This window comes from Strix aluco, chromosome 15 (assembly GCF_031877795.1).
Source record: "Strix aluco isolate bStrAlu1 chromosome 15, bStrAlu1.hap1, whole genome shotgun sequence".
Taxonomy (NCBI): domain Eukaryota; kingdom Metazoa; phylum Chordata; class Aves; order Strigiformes; family Strigidae; genus Strix; species Strix aluco.
In genome coordinates this window covers 15,538,705-15,557,692 of record NC_133945.1, presented here as the reverse complement: position 1 = coordinate 15,557,692, position 18,988 = coordinate 15,538,705, and the positions used below count along the sequence as shown (strand labels likewise).

Below are 18,988 nucleotides of genomic sequence, written 5' to 3'. Positions count from 1 at the left end.
TTTCATGCCATTCATGTCTGCTGCCATGCAGTACATGGTGTATGTTCCCAGTGAGGTGTGCTTAACCTCAGAACATGAATAGGTTCCTAAATCTCCTTGGAAATACCTTCTGCCAACTGCGCACTGGAGGAGAAATATGTTTGCACAGATTTCACAGTGAAAGTCTCAGTGCCTTTTTTTTCAGGCACAACTTTAGTACAGAATAGTGAAAGATGTTTGTTTTTATTTCCATCCTTCTACTAATCGACTACTAGGAGATTTCTGATCTGCAGATGAGGGAACATCACCTGAGCAACAACTGTGGCTCTCCACGGACTCCCCACTTGCCCTTTTCAATTAAATGTTCCTGGAATGTTCAAGCTTACTCTCAATTGTCTTTCAATTTTCATTAGGTCAAAACTAGGTTTTTCTCTCCATTCATAAAAATTTGCTGTTTCCTTGAGAATAGAAGGAAAACTGGCATATATGTTCATAATGAACATACTCTTCAGGAAGTGGGTTTGAAAGACCTTCTTTTATTTACTTTAGGCTATATGTCATCTGTTCCGTGACTTACGCATCCAATGTCCTTTCCCTCTTCCCTCCAGAACAATGTCTCCCCAACTGCCTATGCCCAGTTGTAGTCTGTAGCAGAATCTCTCCCACTCACTGTCCATGTGTAAGCACATTTTTGCTTTCTTGCACTAGCACAAAATGATAGTGCCATGCAAACACTTGTCTGATACCAGCCTTCCTTTCAAAGGATACAATAACAACCTTTTCTGTTTCCTTCCAGAACAGGTATTCTTGAGATGACTTGCCAGCTGCTAGACAGCCAGTATGCACTGCTTCTCAGCCAGTGAGCAGGCCAGTCAAATTGTTTCCCAAGCTGTGTAATGCAAGTCTGAAACAAAGGAAAATATGAATAAGGTAAGCACAAACCAGACACCAGAGAGAGAAAAGCATCAGACAATACCCAGTTCTAAAATGATCCATTGGCATCTATGTTTGCCAGATGCAGAGAAACAAGTCTAAAATACACATGGAAATATGAAAATAAATTTTGACTCTGGGAAAGTTTTTGACACCAGAATAAAGGTAATCAATTGCATGGCTTTTTTTTTTTTTTTTTCCCCTTGTTTCTTTAATTGAAAGTCCATGTAAAGCTCTAACCTACACACAAAAGGAAGCTAACAAATATGAGACAAAGAGAACTCAGAGAGCAAGAGTCACAGCAGCCAGTCACCTTGGGCTATGCCTTAGACAAAGCTACTCTGTTTTTTTTTTTTTCCTGTGAGGTAGCCTATGGAGAGGAGCTGTAGGCTCAGTCCATGGACAGTGTTTCCTGTGTACCTGTCATCAGAATGTGGCACATATGGAGAAACCATGTACTGGGAATCCTTTTCAGTGTCTCTCAATATATGGTACAGTTAATCTATGGTGGCATTGATCTTAAAATACTATGTACTCCATTACAGCCTCAGCTAACCCACCTTTAATGGGAAAATGATCACTGTTTATCCCTTTTTATAGCTAATAGAACATAATAACTTGAACTGTTCAAAGGATTACCATTTGTTATAATGTCAAACTCAACATGATTTACTTTACTAAAATCTAACAAAAGATGTACAGTCACAAAGAAGCATTTTTTTTCTCTGTTCTCTAGTGCATTGGCAAAACTTTGTAATTTACTAAAACTGAATCCTCCGGTGCAATACAAGGAACTCCATAAATGCTAAAGCACCATTATTATTATTATTATCATCAATGTAAATCAAAAGGTGCAATTCTGAACGAGTAACAGAAGCCAAAATTTCTCAGTAGATAATGTTATTACCAGTTAAGATCTTAATGGTCATATTAATGATGTTGCAAGAGATGCTTTTCTACAATGTGAAGTCCTCTGGTCAAGGAAGATCTTTGTATTTAAGCAAATGTTTCTCATATAGATGATGCTTTGTGAGTAATATGTAATGATAGAGGCAAAGGAGAGAGAGTTATTCCAACAATCCCTAGAAGTTAAAGAGCCCTAAATTTTTAAAACAAACTGTGCTGTAATCTAATATACACAGGAGAGAGACTTTTTTAAAAACACAAGTAGGTATGAAAAATTTCTTTAAAAAGAAAGACTTGCCTCCCACCATCCATTTCCATCATAGATATTTAAAGGAAACAGTTCTATCACCCCCAAAGATTTTAGCAAAGGCAGGTAAGGCACATGAGAGATATTATACATACAAACACATAGCCTCAAGGAACTCCTAACTCACTTCTTCAGGAGGAACAGAAGAATGAAGGAGTCTATAGAATACATGCCTTCTATTTCTACAGGAGGGAACTGATGGCAGATTTGATTCAGAGGGAAAATGCTGGAAGCAGAAGAGCTGTGACAGGATGTCCCTGAGCTATACTGTTTTAGGGATCAAATTCAGATCTCTTGCCTGGTACGGCACTGGACCATGTAGGGACACTTGATTATAATACTGAGTGCCCCTGTAACCTGGCACAATTCAGAAGCTAACTCCCCCAATACAAAAAGAATCAATAACATTTATTTTCTTTCATCTAGAACATGTGATTTTTAAACTCTCTATTTTTACATGTATGATTTTGTATTAGTGGTAAGGATGGATCTTTTGTCACACAAATTGTTTCAGTTTCCCATTTTCAATGTTGTTTCAGATATTCAGTTCTTTGATATGGATATAGAAGATACGTCTATATGTGAGGGAACCTTCTTCTTGTCAGTTGAATATTATGACAATGGGTCAATACTGGATTTAGATGTAATTTGGTACGTGCATTTGTACTTTTCCATTCTTTTCTAGTTTATACTTTGCTTAAAATAAACAACATTAATGTTCACTGAGGAATATTTCTATGTATCTGCACTAAGGAGGCATCTAAATCTTATGGAAGTAAAAGGAAAGCCTCACAGACTTCACAGCATCCCTGACCTTTCCCTCACATCTGCTCTCCTCTTCCTACGCATGCATGTACACAGAGTCAAAAGATTTACAAAGCAGGAAAACAAATGGAGTCATACGAGTCGTTCATACCAGGTCACATCCCTGCTTTGACAAGGTACAACTTAACCTCAGACTGAACTTGATTTTCATAGACCATAGGGAACAGTTATGTAACAATGAACAGTTGAAACACAAATAGACAAAGATTTTACAAATCAAAGCAAAGGTAAATTATTAACTGTTATTTTAAAAAATTACGTTTCACACTAGCTTATCTCGAACTAAATACTATAAAACTACAACATTAGCATTACCACTTATGCATTAGTTCTTGAGGATATAACTTATTTGGTATTTTATTGATGATCCTTATACTCTAAATAATTTAAAAAGAATGAGTCTCAAGGAAAAGCTTCAGTCTTAAGAATATATCTCTGTAGTATGGCTTTATACCGCTTTAGAACTGTATCTGTATGTGGTCAACCCTTGCACAGCCAGACATTTCTCATGTTTGACACTTCTCTGTGGGACACTGTTGCTATTTCTTTTTCTGAATTTTGCAATTAAGGATTTTTCAAACTGTCCCTGATGATAGCTATTGTCAAAGGTACTGCGTAGTTTTTTACCTCTGAGAGAAAAACTTCTGCATGACGATTGTAGGATCCTATACATTGAAGACAACCTACAAAACTAAAAATGTTAGATATGCTCCCTCCTCCTCCTCTTTCACCCTCCTCTTCCCTTATTCAAATATTTAAAATTCTCTCACATTCCAGTGCAGTTACATCTAAATGGAACATTACATTCCTGTTCAGCAATATGTGCAATAAAATGGTAATTCATAATGCAAAATCCAATCCCAACTTAATGTGGTGGTAATAGAAAACTGCTTTTATCCCCTTCATTATATAGACATGCTATATACCTTTACAGTGTTACATGTGATGCAATTTTGCAGTTATAGATGAATACAAATTCAGTAATCAGAAAGGAGGAAGACTATTACAGTCTATGCGATACCGAAGACACCTTGGTTATTCATGAGCTTTTTATAAAACTCCTCCCTGTAGGAGAAATCCAATGGCAGGAGGAATCTGATGTGAAATTCAGAGCCAATAAAGAACACAGAGAAGTTGAATAATCATTCTTCTCTGTAAGTGCTGGACATTAAGCAGCTTGCAGACTTTTTCCCCTATAATTTGACTCTCTTACTCATCTTATTCTATTTCAGTAAATCAAGAGATGACTCATAGAAAATCAAAATCCAGGCACAACAGAGATACCATATAACGAGTCATTTGTTTTATACTGGGAATGTTGGCAAACTTACGTGTATACGTGCTGACTGCTCTCCTTAGTACTCAGTTAAGCTTTTGACTGCTGGATAATCTCTTTTTACCTTAATCAACTGCACTGTGACATTAGATTTTAAACCAGGCTGTTTTTCTTACGGTAATACTGCTGTGCAGTTGATTCAAGAACAGTTGTTAAGGCTAAAATTGTAATTAAAGATACATGCCTACTGCCCAATTTATTTGTGCTTCTTAAGAACTATTTATTACTTGTTTAAGGAATGTTTTCAGATAGATTAAATTAAAAACACCATTTCTGCTATGCCAGAAATGTTCAAAGAAATTAACAATTGCATTTCAGTTCTGAATCTAGTATTTTGAGTTTCAGTATTGGATTTAAGCCTAAACTGGGAGAAAGCATTAAATAAAAAAATAAAAGTTGAGAGAGCTCAGCTATCACCTGACTGACATCTCCTAACCTCCATAAAGTGACCACATGGCTGAAATTGGTTTGGATTTCTTTTGCTGTTGTTTGTCTGGTCCTGCTCATAGGTAACAGCGACATTTGTGAGCAGGATGTATATTAAACAAGAATCCAGAGACACAGTGCAATATATTGTATGGCAAAAGGCAAGACTAGTCTTGCTTCTGCTATCCAGCATGATATACATTAGTAAGATATAATATTAGCACTTATATGAGCTTCATAGCATACAGTAAGTGAAAATTTCTCCACATTGCATTGGCCTCAAACCTGGCTGACCAGTTTACATAAATGCTAAAGCTACCCTCTCTCGCTGTGTGTCATGACATACAAAAGAAGTCTTTGTGAAAGACAGCAGATGGGGTAATCTTTTGTTTTAAGCTGAATGTTTCACGTTCTCTCTCTCAGTCCTCTCATATCTTACGTCAAATACATTTTCAAAGTGCAATCCTGAACCTCTTATAGCCCAAGAACTTCAGATTAAAGACTAAAGGACTGGTCTCCTTGAATGTTATAAGTAACTGCTAGAAGTATATCCAAAGTTCAAAAACAATCCCTCTGGACCCTGTTGCATGAATTAGTTCTGTTTTGTCCTATACTTTTCTATTCTGTTCTGCTAAGCAAGTTCTTATATTGGCCTTATCAATGTACTATCTCAGTACATTTCTGAATTGTGTTCTATACTTGTCCTGTTCCCTCAAAAGAAATTATCTGTGATGTAGCATCTTGTTTGGGGATTTGTTTTATCTTAGAAAGAAGTGTTTGTACTCTGAGGTTCTACACTCAGATCAGAAACCATACAGATTTGTGATTCCACAGTCTTGGACTGGACTCCAAGAATTATGAGTCTCTGTTCTCCCCAGAATTACAGGAGGGAAAGCTTAGGATCATAACCTTTGCTTTCAAGCTTGTGCCCCAAGCACTGATCTGATGCCCAACTTTTAGAATTTACTTCAACATTGCAGGTAACTTGTTCTCATCCCCCTCATCTTATTTTTATAAGATCAGGAATAAATCCCTTATATCTGTCATCAAAACACCCAGTGGTGTTTTGTCCACCCTATGGTAGACACAAATATAGCCAACTTCATACGTTATCAAATACTTTTATATGGGTAGCAACTCCTTTCTTTTGAAACTGTTATAAAAACAACTTGAGCCTGAATGCAGGCTGAAGATTTCACAAAAAGTCCTTCTGCGAGCACCTCAGAGTAGCAGTAAGAGACCTGCCTCCAACCTCCTGATCATACTATTACATGTATCAACACTTCCAACACCACTACCTTCTCTCGTGGTGTTGCCTGCCCATTATACACAGACTGAAAGTGGGTCAAGGACACATTGAGTAATTTTACAAGTCCAATCAATGTTTGAGACAAATAGACAGAGTACTACTACATAAGGAAGTCATTTGACACAGCAAGTTAGTCAATATATAAACAAATAAATAAAGCACCTAAGTGTGTAGCAGAATTTCATGCTTTAGCACAAACAGGCCATGAGCAGAGGGTGAGTTTCTAATTAAGAGAGAATTGCTATGGTAACCAAAGGTGGTCACACATAATTGGGTGTGAAACCACATGAGGCTTCATGACAGAGGTGTCTGCATATATTATCCAGCACATTTTCTGTTTCTTAAATAGAATTACATTGTCAGGTCAGACAATGTTTTCCATATTTTATGTGCCTCCTTTTTGAGCAACCAAAAATGCATCTCTGTGGGCTTCAGTGACAATTTCAGCTCTTCAGCACCCTTCTTACAGCCAAGGCAGCAGAAGTCTAGATGTGACCTTCTCATGAGCTAACAAGCAACAAGAGAGAATGTTTACAATGTATTTATATGAAACTCAGGAAGGGGTCTCTGTTCTTTAAATGATATCGGAACAGTCTATATGCAGAAAAACCTGAAGTGAGGATTCTCAGCCCTAACTTACTCTCAATCACGGATCAAAAACAGTGAGAGGTGTTTGACTACATGTTTCCTAATCCAATTGAATCGGACAGAGAAGCAAGATAATTCCCTGTGTTGGTGAAGGAGAGTAATCAGAGTCAAAGGTAACACTGCTCCTCGAAATGGGACTGTGCACACTGTCTAGCTCCTTGATATCATAGACTTGATACTATAACGTCTTAGTTAAAGTCACTGTTTTAAGTTGGTATTGTGTTATCACACTTAGTGGGAGAGAGAAAAGTGATAAACTTTGAGACTGAATTATTCTGTGCAACCAAGACCAGTCCAGTAGGAGCAGAACGGATGCTTAAAAGTCACACTACATCAGCACAGCGACACCTGCAGCAGCAACCAATTGTGATTAAACAAATTTACTTAAATTTATGAAAATTGTTTACCAACTGAAGCACCTCCTACTAGAGAACTTTGAGCATTATCTTAACTAACTAGATTATGCATTATCTATGTAATGAATCATATATTATCTGTGTAATGAATCCTAATGAAGATTAAAGGAAAATCTCATTACTTCAAATTGTTGTTCTGGAACAAGATTTCTAAGATTTCTATTTAAACCCTTACTTGAACATGTGGATATGAATGAAAGGTCAGATCTTTGACTTACAAATCCCCATTTCTCTGTACCCACTGCACTTAAAGGGCACAGAGCTACTTCAATGCATCCAATATTCTTCTAGTCTGGAGGAATCTTGTGATGCTCTCAAAACAGGATGGATTCAGAAATGGGGAGGATAAATGGCTCAGCACCTGCAGACTTCCATTAATACTGCAACTGCCAGAAGCTTTGAGACTCAACTCTGTTAAGAACTTCTTCAGGATCTTAAATTGCCCTCTTTCAATTTACCTTATATTGGTAGTGGTTCTCAAGGTGCATTGTATTTGACAGTTTCTCTGTATCCAAGGAAACAATTAACAAGTTCTGACTTAACATTTTTTTGCATTCCTACTGTCTACAAAACAAGAACATATCTGTTCTGCATCTTTAAATGGGGTAGTGGACTATCATTAGTCTCTCTGCGTATCTGAAAAAGCTGCTCATCTACTCTGAAAGTGTAATCTGTATACACAGTAGGGCATTAAGGCAGTCAGGAAAAGCATATCTTAAAAAATAGTCAAAGGGAAGTCAAAACTTTCAGTCAGCACTGTACTGCCAATCTAGCTGTGTTCTGCTGTTTCTGCACGTCCAGATTTCCCATTAATTACATCTCAGCAGGAGTTCTGCATAAAGCGATGTGGTCAAAGAAATTTTCAGTCACTAAGGGAAAGCAGGATATCATAGTCTACCTCTGTCACGCAGGGAGGAGAATCTTGCCCATGCTGATTAAGTACAGCAGTTGACAACAGATGTTATTTGTTAATTATTGACACATCCAAAGGGTCCTATGGCCTGACAGAATCTGTTACAGATACATTATCTACTTTGCTGTATCTCATCATGGAACATATGGTAGCAGTTTGATGTAGTACAATTTTTAAGGGTTTTTTTGATGCATTCCTACATTGAATTCCTCACTCCTGTTGCTTCTTGATGTGTCAGAATGTGTGCTTTCTTTTGTTTTCTTTTTTTTCCAGTATCCAATTACCCTCTATTTTCTGATACAGTAGAACTACTCAGAGGTACTGATGTATCTTGTTTGCCAATTCACACATTTTTTTTCATCCTTAAAAAATATCAACCAGATGGTTTCCAAAAATGCCAATTATATCTAATATATTGTTTGAAATCAAAGCATCACTGCAAAATGCCTCTCATGTTATTAACTGCTTGAAGCTATACGTATCACTTTGGATGCACAAAGAACTGTGTGTTCCATCACTGTATTAAACAAAAGCCTACTGAGAATTTAAGCTGCTTCAAGATAAATCTGAGTGAAGAGCTAAATTGTATGCTGCAAAGTATTAATGTATATCTAAAGATCTGATCTGAAAAGCAGATCCTTGAAACTGTTCAGCAGCTTAAATAGCACAGCATAAAGGACACACTGATTTTTTTTATTTAGTCTTACGGTTAAGAAATAGACTTGCTTGTGTGCATCAATGGAGACAAGATACATATTTCTGATTACAAATGTCTGAGGTGTTATCTGCTTTGACTTGTAGCTGGAAAGATACTTAACTATATTAAATGATACTTCATTTCCTACTTCTCTATAAGCCTACATTCCCACTTTGGAAGGCACCTGGGGATCTCCACTGCTGAAAATTAATTTTCTTATAACATAAAATTGGGAACATTAATAATCATAATTTAGTTTCCTACTAGAAACTGAGATGTAGAAACTGTCACTGAACTTGACACATGTGAAAACGACTTAATTCATGGATGAATTAGCACTGGAAAAAAATAGGGAACCAAGTGAGGAAAAATGAAAAAAAAATTAAAATTAGGTATTTAAAAATTAGTATTAACCTGATTAACTCTTTTTTGCTGTATTAGCTTGACCTGTAAATATTTTTCATAGAGTGAAGCTATGTAATATGAATGTGAAATCTATTTTACAGTAACAAAAATTCCCAAAGAAAGGCCTTGTATTTGACAGCTCTGGCAGATGCCAGTTGGAATTGTTATAGAGGCTTATGTCATGCAAAGTTGATGACTTAAAACTCAGACACTGAATAAAACAAACCCTTGATGTACCTCAGTGGTTTGTGAACAACATGTAACACCACCAGGAATAAAATTAATTATGAAAATATTCTTCATACGAAAATGAACTAGTTAAAGTCAGAGCTGAAGCACTGTGTAAGGATGAATTTGTCAGACAGACAAATTCTAAAAAACTGGGGGAGAGCAGGTCTTTGTGATCCAACAGAGACTCCAAAAATACCACAAGCTCAACACAAGAAGGTGTAAAAGAGCAAAAGTCCAAGTGCAAAAAAAAAGAGTATATAAAGCTTCACATACAATGAACAAGGACAAACCGCTGCACGCCTGGCATTTGGAACAAAACGCAAAAAGTGCAGAGGCTTACCCTGTTCTGTAAGAAGCACTGTGTAGACAGAGCCAGGGCAGAGCACAACCGTTTGCTCAGAAGAAAGCTCTATAAGAAGGACATCTAATGGTGCAATTAATGAATGGCCTAAATGAATAAAACAATTATAAGCTGCATATGAGTAGGGATATAAGATCATTTTAAAAATAAAACCATACTTATGTAGCAATGACAAATGCAGTGTATTGGATGAGATATGCACTTGCTGAGCAACTTTAAAATACTGGGAAATTGTAAAATGTTGAAAATGTTATGGTTATTGTTGAATTGGAAGTAAAAAAGTTATCATTATGGTACTTAGAAACCACACATAACAAAAGCCTGCTGTTACAATTCAGATCAAAAGAATGGCAAGAAAAATCCAGAAAATAAGCATGACAAATACACACACAGCATAGTTTGTGCAATAATTTTCTAAAACAGAATCAAGCATTACTGACAATATATTACAATATCAGTTATCTATTTTTTAATTTGGGGAATACAGTAAGTTCACTTACAATACTTAAAAGCTCATTCAGAAAGACTGAAGTGCAGTAGCAAAAATCTTTTTTTAAACATTATCTTAAAAATATCTTTGCTCTTTCTTCTGACACATCATTTGTACAAAGCTTTCTCCTTATTTCCCTAAATGCTGGGGGGGGGGTGGAAACAGTAAATCCTGCACAGGTCTTTCCCTGAAAAGAGAAATGCTCTAAACTCTGTAGGCCCATATAGAAATGACAAGCCAATACAACTACCCAAACACAACCTGAATCTTCAAAGAATCACAGAATTATCTAGGTTGGAAAAGACCTTGAAGATCATCCAGTCCAACCATTAACCTCACACTGACTGTTCTCAACTACACCATATCCCTCAGCACTATGTCGACCCTACTCTTAAACACCTCCAGGGATGGGGACTCCACCACTTCCCTGGGCAGCCCATTCCAACGCCCAACAACCCGTTCTGGAAAAAAATGCTTCCTAATATCCAGTCTAAACCTTCCCTGGTGCAAGTTGAGGCCATTCCCTCTTGTCCTATCACTTGTTACTTGGTTAAAGAGACTCATCCCCAGCTCTCTGCAACCTCCTTTCAGGTAGTTGTAGAGGGCGATGAGGTCTCCCCTCAGCCTCCTCTTCTCCAGACTAAACAACCCCAGTTCCCTCACCCGCTCCTCATACGACATGAGCTCCAGACCCTTCACAAGCTTCGTTGCCCTTCTCTGGACACGCTCGAGTCATTCAATGTCCTTTTTGTAGTGAGGGGCCCAAAAACTGAACACAGTAATCGAGGTGCGGCCTCACCAGTGCCGAGTACAGGAGTAAGATCCCTTCCCTGTCCCTGCTGGCCACACTATTTCTGATGCAGGCCAGGATACCATTGGCCTTCTTGGCCACCTGGGCACACTGCTGGCTCATGTTCAGCCGGCTGTCAATCAACACCCCCAGGTCCCTCTCTGACTGGCAGCTCTCCAGCCACTCCTCCCCAAGCCTGTAGCACTGCTGGGGGTTGTTGTGGCCCAAGTGCAGCACCCGGCATTTGGCCTTATTGAAACTCCTACAGTTGGCCTCAGCCCATCACTCCAGCCTGTCCAGGTCTCTCTGCAGAGCCTCCCTACCCTCAAGCACATCAACACTCCCACCCAACTTGGTGTCGTCTGCAAACTTACTGAGGGTGCACTCGATCCCCTCGTCTAGATCATCAATGAAGAAGTTAAACAGGAGTGGCCCCAAAACCGAGCCCTGGGGGACACCACTCGTGACTGGCTGCCAACTGGATTTAAACTCCATTCACCACCACTCTTTGGGCCCGGCCATTCAGCCAGCTTTTACCCAGTGAAGCGTGTGCCCATCCAAGCCACGAGCAGACAGTTTCACCAGGAGAATGCTGTGGGAAACGGATTCACAGAAAAAACAGTTGTTCCTTTAAATGATCTTGTTCTTCCTGGGATTTTGAAAGTGGTAATTAAGCAGCATAATCTCAGCATCTGGACAAGGCAGTGGAATATGGTTAAATTCAGCCAGCTGCTGGTTTTGACACATGCAAAGGTTATTGCATAAACCCTCCTCTTTCCAGCCTTCTCTGGCCCAGGATTTTGAATCTAGTTGTCTTTCCCTTAATGATCATTTACTCTTCCCACAGCAGTTCAAAGGCTCAGACGTGCCGGTAGACCAGGAAATAAACCTCAAGTGGCCAACAAACACCTATTCCATACAAATACTTGTTCTGCGGTGTTGAAACTGTACATCTGGTACAGTGAGATCTTTGATTTCATAAAGTCTGAAGACAAGCCCCCATCAATAACCTGGGGCTGTTTGTGGTCTAGTACCTCAAGCAGACAGAAATAGAAAAAAACTATGTCTTGAAACTACTAATTAAAACTTTGTAAGCATAATTTTGCTTAAGATCTTAAATAATTCAGATATGAAAAGCTTATACTCTGTAACTATTAGTATCAGTACTGGAATTATTCAAAAAAGTCTCATCCACATTTGCTTAGAAACAACAACACCCTATGGATTGCCAAGACAAATTAAAAAAAAAGTTCTATCATCTAACTCCTATAGATACCTAACCTACCACAGGTTTTATAAGCTGTGGATATCTAAACATCACTATGAATTTTACAGTAAGAGTCTTTCTTCTTACAGAAGAGCTGTTCAACTAATTAGATCTCTGTATAGTGGTGGTGGCTTGAAAATTTTTAATTGAATTAATCAGCAGACTATTCTGTGAGTACGAGGAATCTACTAACACTATTAAGTTACAGCTTTATCTGTTTGGTGGAAATTGATTAAACGTATACCACACTTCCAATTTAAAACTTTCCTTTTCAATGAAGCATCCAAATCTAGCAGCTTGTTTTCACATGATACGGAAGCATCCAGTTATGAACTGGATATGAAAGTGTCAGTCTGAATATCCGAATGTGTCATATCTCAACAAAAGGAAATCAAACATACATATGTGGACTCTGAATGTAAGAAAGCCAAACACCACCAAATAATATAAGCATGTTAAATCAATCCTTGCAAAAAGCCTCACTTACTATTCAAGGGATTTTTTTTTAGTGTCTTTTCCTGTAAGATTCTTGCAGTATGGAAGCTTGCAGCATGGGATGTGGCTCATTGTCCACAGGCAGAAACAATGGAGAAGAGGCACCCTTGCTCTGCTCCAACAATGAACAGAAGGTAAGGAAAACACTATCCTCATAACTTTTTGCTAGTGAACACAGGGGTCATAAAAGTAACCACTCTTCAAGGGGTTATCGGCTTGTATGTATATTGCAGACCTTCAGACAGACTTTAAAACAGCTTTGGAATTCTTGCTTTCTAAAAAAGGCAATAAAATCAGAGGCAGAGTGAAATTTCCAGAGCAAATCAGCATCACAGACATGAAAACAGTACAGATTTCAGCCTCCTGATCTGTACGGAAACACCAGTTATACTGAAATGATACGTATGCTATTTAATTCCCAGTAGATCCCATGTAACTTCAGTATAGATTTTTCTGTAATAGCAACATGCAAGACAAAAGCTTGCATGGCATTGTTTTCCTTTTGTGTGCATGATTTATCTAATATATGATTATAAACAGAAATGTTCAAGATTTCTTTCAATAAATACAATGAAATAATAAGACTTTAGCAAATTAAAGTCTGATACCTACATACATCATTCTAGAAACACACTAAAAAAAGTTAACATAAATCACAGAAGCAGTTACAAAACAGCTGAAAAGAACAGATAAGGTGTAAGCATGCTCTATTTCAAACAAGAAAAGATGTTATTTTTTTATTTTCTTCTTGGTAAAGTAGCATATTTCAACCAGATTACAACAAAATTACCACAGGATATTTAAAAAAAAATACAAGAAAGTGTTTAGAAAATTATATATATGTACACATTTGCTTAAAAATTCTATAATGTAAACATTAGCATAACAAGTTAAAATAATATTACAAACAGTTTATTAATACTTATGTGAATACTGTACATATATACGCTTCAGAATTAATACTATCTTTCCTACTGTTTAACAGGAACAACCACAAAAAATTCCCCCCCCAATCAAAAGGGAAATCCAGCTACTTCAATTGCCAACAGGTTTGGTCCCACATACAAGATACTTAGTTATTTTTCTCAGTGCTAAGTAAGAAAGCAAGCACAGCCTTTCAGAATTAGATTTTCAACCACATTTACATTTCCATGATTTTTAGCATCTTAAATGATTAATACTCCACTCAAACAACTATCACAGTTTAACTTATGTCATGGCATGGACATAATTTCTGAAATCTTGTTAAAAAAAATGATTCCCCCTACATGGAAGTGCAATACATTTGTTTCAATGAAAAAAAATTTTTTTTTTTAAGTCCAGGTATTTGCGGCAATTTGTAAATCTGGAAAATTCATTCCTCTCTAAATATTTCCGTGCTTTTTGCTAGTATAAATTCATGCTGTTATTAACCAAAACCTAAGTCATTATTATTAATTAGAAGTATGCTCTGATTATTTTTTATAAGAAATTTTATAAATAATCTAAGTTAGCTATAACTGGACCATAAAAGCACAGTTAGTGCAGAATAAGAAGTAAATGAAATGTACAGTGTCAGACCACTGTGTAGAACAAGTGTTTTATCTTCCATTCAATGTATGCAATACAAAGCAGGTTAACTAATATTTTTAAACATACTCCATATCTCATATATATAATTTCATATATTAAAGTGATTCTTTCAATACATAATGCTAAGAAACTACTGAAATGACTAAATAATCATCAAATTAATACTCCATGTGATGCAGTATGCTGACTGAAATATCCTAACCTATAGAAATTGAAGGAGAGAAATTCTTTACTTTCTTGAGTTGTTTAACCACTTTTCCAGAAGTGACTCAAGCTCCAACACAGAAGTATTACTATCATTTCCAAGGAGAAAATTGTGTTCTCATGTTAAACATGTTTATTTTCCTATACACTAGAGTTCCAACCAGAAGAGAACAGTGCTGTTATCAAGATTTGCAAGGACATATAAGAGCAGGATTTGGTGAAAAAGTCTTTTTCATTCTTTTAAACAGCTGTTCCACAGGTTTCTCATAGTAATTTCAAGCAGGTAACTGTATTTCTATCCACACGTATATATTATATGTCCTCAGAAATACAAGATATTAGATGAAAAATGTTTTGGGGTGAGGGGTTTGAACCTTTGAAATGGCATGAAACTTATAGCAGAGCTGAGATCCCTATGTGCTTTGAAGCAAAAAGAATGACATCCATATCTGAAAGTATTAATAACTGATTCTGTTAACAAAATATCATATTCTTAAATCATTAATATGTCCTGACAGACAGTATCATTAGTTCACTTGGGGTTCACTGAGTCTCATTTATTATTAGCTTGCTGCTCTGGGTCAGTCAACCCCATTTGTTAGTAGGTTCTTATTAATTTGACAGCTACCATGCAGATATTGTTCTATACAATAAAACATTACTTTGAAACAAAAAAATTTTGAGCCAGTGATCTCTAATACCATTATGCCCTTTCTCTAAATACTTGTACTAATCCAATCATGATGGTTTATGACTTGCAGTAGATTCTGTAAGACTGTATAATTTGATTACAACTATCACATCAACAATATATTCCATAAAAAATGACTGGCTTTGAAATTATTAATCTTCCTAAGAGTATGTGACTTAATGGACATATCAATTTAAGCCTTTGTAACTGTGTCAATATCCTGCCTCATATAAAACTTGGAAATTTATTATTATTATTGAGAAACTTGATTTAACGCAAAAGCCAGGTCAATACAATGCATTCTCTATAATGAATGACAGAATCTCTAAATAAATGAGATTCTGAAAAACATAGTCATTATGTAATGAATACTGATAGACAATCACATCTGCAAAAGATGTAAGAGTCTTGCCTGCCCTGTGTTTCTTAGGAAATTGTTCATTTTGCATGTGATTGGCGAACAGCATTAAAATAAAAGTAGTACCACTTATTTTTACAATTTATTTTGAATAGTCACTAAAGGTTTCAGATGAGCAGCCCTAGAGACCTAATGTGGCTAAAGATAAAACAGGAATGAAATGGAAACGATATTACAAATTCCTCTATGCTGCCTCATACCAGGGACAACTGGTGTGACTCCTGAGTCCTCTATTCTGTGATTACAGTGCTGTTCAAAGGAGCCAAGAAGAACTGGTTGAACCCATCAACTCATTGTGCTCTGGCCACTAACCACATATAAGGGTTTAACAGCTATCAGTCAGTACCAAAGGAAAATAGATTTGTACAAAATGTGTAACTACATGCATGGAATTAGGTGACACAGGATAAACTGATAACTTCATTCAATTGACAGAATCATTGCTATGCTTACAGGTATTTTACAAGAATAATATAACAATTTGGGATTCTTAATACTAGCTGGTCAACCTTCTTCAACAGTCTTTGCTGATTCTGGTAAATAAAAGAAGTGAGATTTGTGACAGATACGTACAATTCTCTCAAAGACAGGGCATTTTAGAATGTCTTGAGGTGCTAAAAATTTGGGCATTCATATCACTAGGTATCTACTTGCAGTCATGCAAGCACCTCACTGATCTTCAAAATAACCAGGTGTATAAAGTGGGAAAGCTATCTTGTGAAGAAAGGCTTTCATTTAACTATTTTCTGAGATTTTTAGAGAAATTACAGATAAGATTTTAAATGGATTAGTAATGCACCCATTATGGTATCTTGTATCACAAAGTGAACATTGTTTGCAGACTGTAATCTTAGGAGCTGATACACAATTCAGCTAAAGTTAACAAAGAACAATTTGTACACAGTAAATAAATTTAGTATTTTTATATGATCTACATACATACATTAAAAATTACAAGAATCAAGATAATCAGGAATTAAATAATTTTAAGAGTCAAATGCAGATATGAAAAAATTCCTTCTAAACAACTAAAACCAATAATTTAAATTTAGTCTGTGCTAAATGAGATTTCTTACCATTTGCAACTTTCTGAATAAGGAGTACTTTAATTTGTGAATTATTTCCTGAAAAAGAATACAGCTTCATGTGACAGATACATCAAAAAGGTTTCCACAGAGTGTTTTCTTTCAGATTTACTTGCAATTCAGTGTTAATAGATGTGTGTCGTATTTCTGAAAAATGGATGTAGAATTGTTTCAAAGTCATTATAGCTACTTTTCTTTGCAACAAAGACAAACTAAACTATCAGCAGTGTATCAGACTGAAGAGTTTGGAGAAGCATTAACTGACAAGCTACTCACTTTCCTTTCTTCTTATGTCCTGATGTAGTTCACACAAAACACCAACAGTAATTCATCTTCTAATAAAAACAAATCAAGCTAGCTCCCAGGCTGGCCTTTTGGATTTTCTATTTGTCTATTTATTTTGTAAATGAGATCTCTTACTGACTGAAAAATATTGTTTCATTTCTCAGACATGATTTTATTTTGTGGTATTTCATCTACTGAAATTTCTGACCTGAAGAGCGAATTTCACTCCTCTTTGCCATTCTTTGCTATTCAGTGCAATCTATAAACTACACATTTCAGTGGTAGCAATCCAGCACTTGGGACTTACACTCCCGCACCAGCCCACAGATGCTACTCACTGCATGTAAAGAACCCCTACTCACTCAAGAAGTGCCACTGAAAATGACTGGACCACTTACCTGACTAAACAATACACGATGGTCACAGGTTTGCAGAACAGAAGCTCCAGTTTGCTAAAACTTTAGTAAAGCACTGAGGTAAAAGATCTGTTATTAATCATCAGCTTGTTTTTTCTGCAGAGTAATATTAGATTTCAATATCTACTGATGTGAAAATTTAAGATAATTAATGGATAATAGAATGACAAGATACATCAATTTAAGTAATATTATCCAAAAAAACTTCCGAGAAGAAAGATGTTCTTACACAAAGAAAAATCACAATACAATTGATAGAAAATTTGAATGTACACTGCTTAAACTTAATGAAGAGAAGATAGCTAACTTATAATTAACTGCCTACGGCAGTGCAACTAATGGATACTGAACTGGATTCCAGTTAATCCATGTCAGGACTTCCATCACTTGTAATAATTCTTGTCAATTTTTTTAGTCACTCTTACAGTAGTACCATTACAAATTACTTTTCAATAAGAGGTGATGGGTAACAGGCACTTTCATTACAGGCAATTTTTAAGTATCACCATGTGAAGGGTTTTACAAAATCAGAGTAAGAATTCCACACTGTCCCAGTAATGATGGACCATTCTGTAACATCAGCAACAAATTAATAACAAAATATAACCCAAGACTTGAAAACGCTGTTTTGTACCATGCTAATTTTGTGTATCCTAGTGGTGGTTTGTAGAAATCAATAATATTGCACCCAGTCTTACAGCAAGACTGAAATCTCACTAAAAAAACCCATTACATTCTCTGATTTTAAAGAATTACTTCCCACAAATGAAAGCTATTGAGATATCTAACTAGAAATGTACAAAAGCTATTTTGCACCTGTAATTTTTTTCCCTTGTCATCTACTTTGTCAAGTTTTTTAAAAACCTTTGTGTGTCAGAGGCTTACAATAAAAAAAAAAGTCTATTTACAAAAGGTAATAAATTAGTGAGGTTCTTTTAAGCACATCCTTCTGACATATTAAGTAGTGATAATCATAACTGTTCTTCTAAGGAAAAAAAATTGTCTTGACACGATACCCATGTGTCTCTGGAACAGAAAAATGCACATGTAGAAAGGGAGACAACACAATACAAACAAGGAATTCATAGTAACAGAAAAACTTCAGAAGAACAAAGGAGAGTATGTGCAATGCAGCTTACAAAACAAAGAAAATGCCTATCAGTTTGCTGAGCCCCCATGAAGAGCCCTCGTATTCTTCTGAGAAAGTGATTACTGCCTTCCAAAGTAGTTAATCAGGATATGACCCTTAGTAATGAATGTCTCTTTTCAGGATTTAAGTTGATGCAGCTGTAGTCTCTTCAGGAGCTTAAATTATAAATACAGGCTAGGAAGGAATCACAGAACAACTTAAAGTACGTGGTGCCAGTATTCACAATTATGAAAAAGGGTCAAAGATCACCACTCTGAGGTTCCAGGCTTCGTGGCTCTCTTTGATGGCTGCGAGATAGTTTGGGGAAGCGTGTAGTCACTCTTGAGCGATTGCTTTTGCTTATTGGTTCTCCAGAAGGTGGAATATCACTAGGAAGACAAGAAATAAAGACAGAAGTAGCTAGTTTATGTTATATGTAAATTACTCTGTCATT

The 18,988-nt window shown here is 36.4% G+C and overlaps 1 protein-coding gene across 3 annotated transcripts in view; it reads right to left on the bottom strand.

The window, feature by feature from the left end:
* Positions 1-845: 845 nt before the first annotated feature.
* Positions 846-18,988, bottom strand: part of SNX29 (sorting nexin 29) — a 147,157-nt gene continuing 129,014 nt past the window's right edge. For 2 of the 3 annotated variants that reach the window (XM_074841333.1, XM_074841329.1), the window contains one exon: positions 13,441-18,923. Coding sequence is in view for 1 of the 3 variants with exons in the window: in XM_074841329.1 (XP_074697430.1) it covers positions 18,794-18,923 (130 nt within the window). In the remaining 2 variants the exon portion in view is untranslated. Of the gene's footprint in view, positions 884-13,440; positions 18,924-18,988 lie in introns of those variants that run through there. The other variant, XR_012625312.1, reaches the window with a different exon arrangement.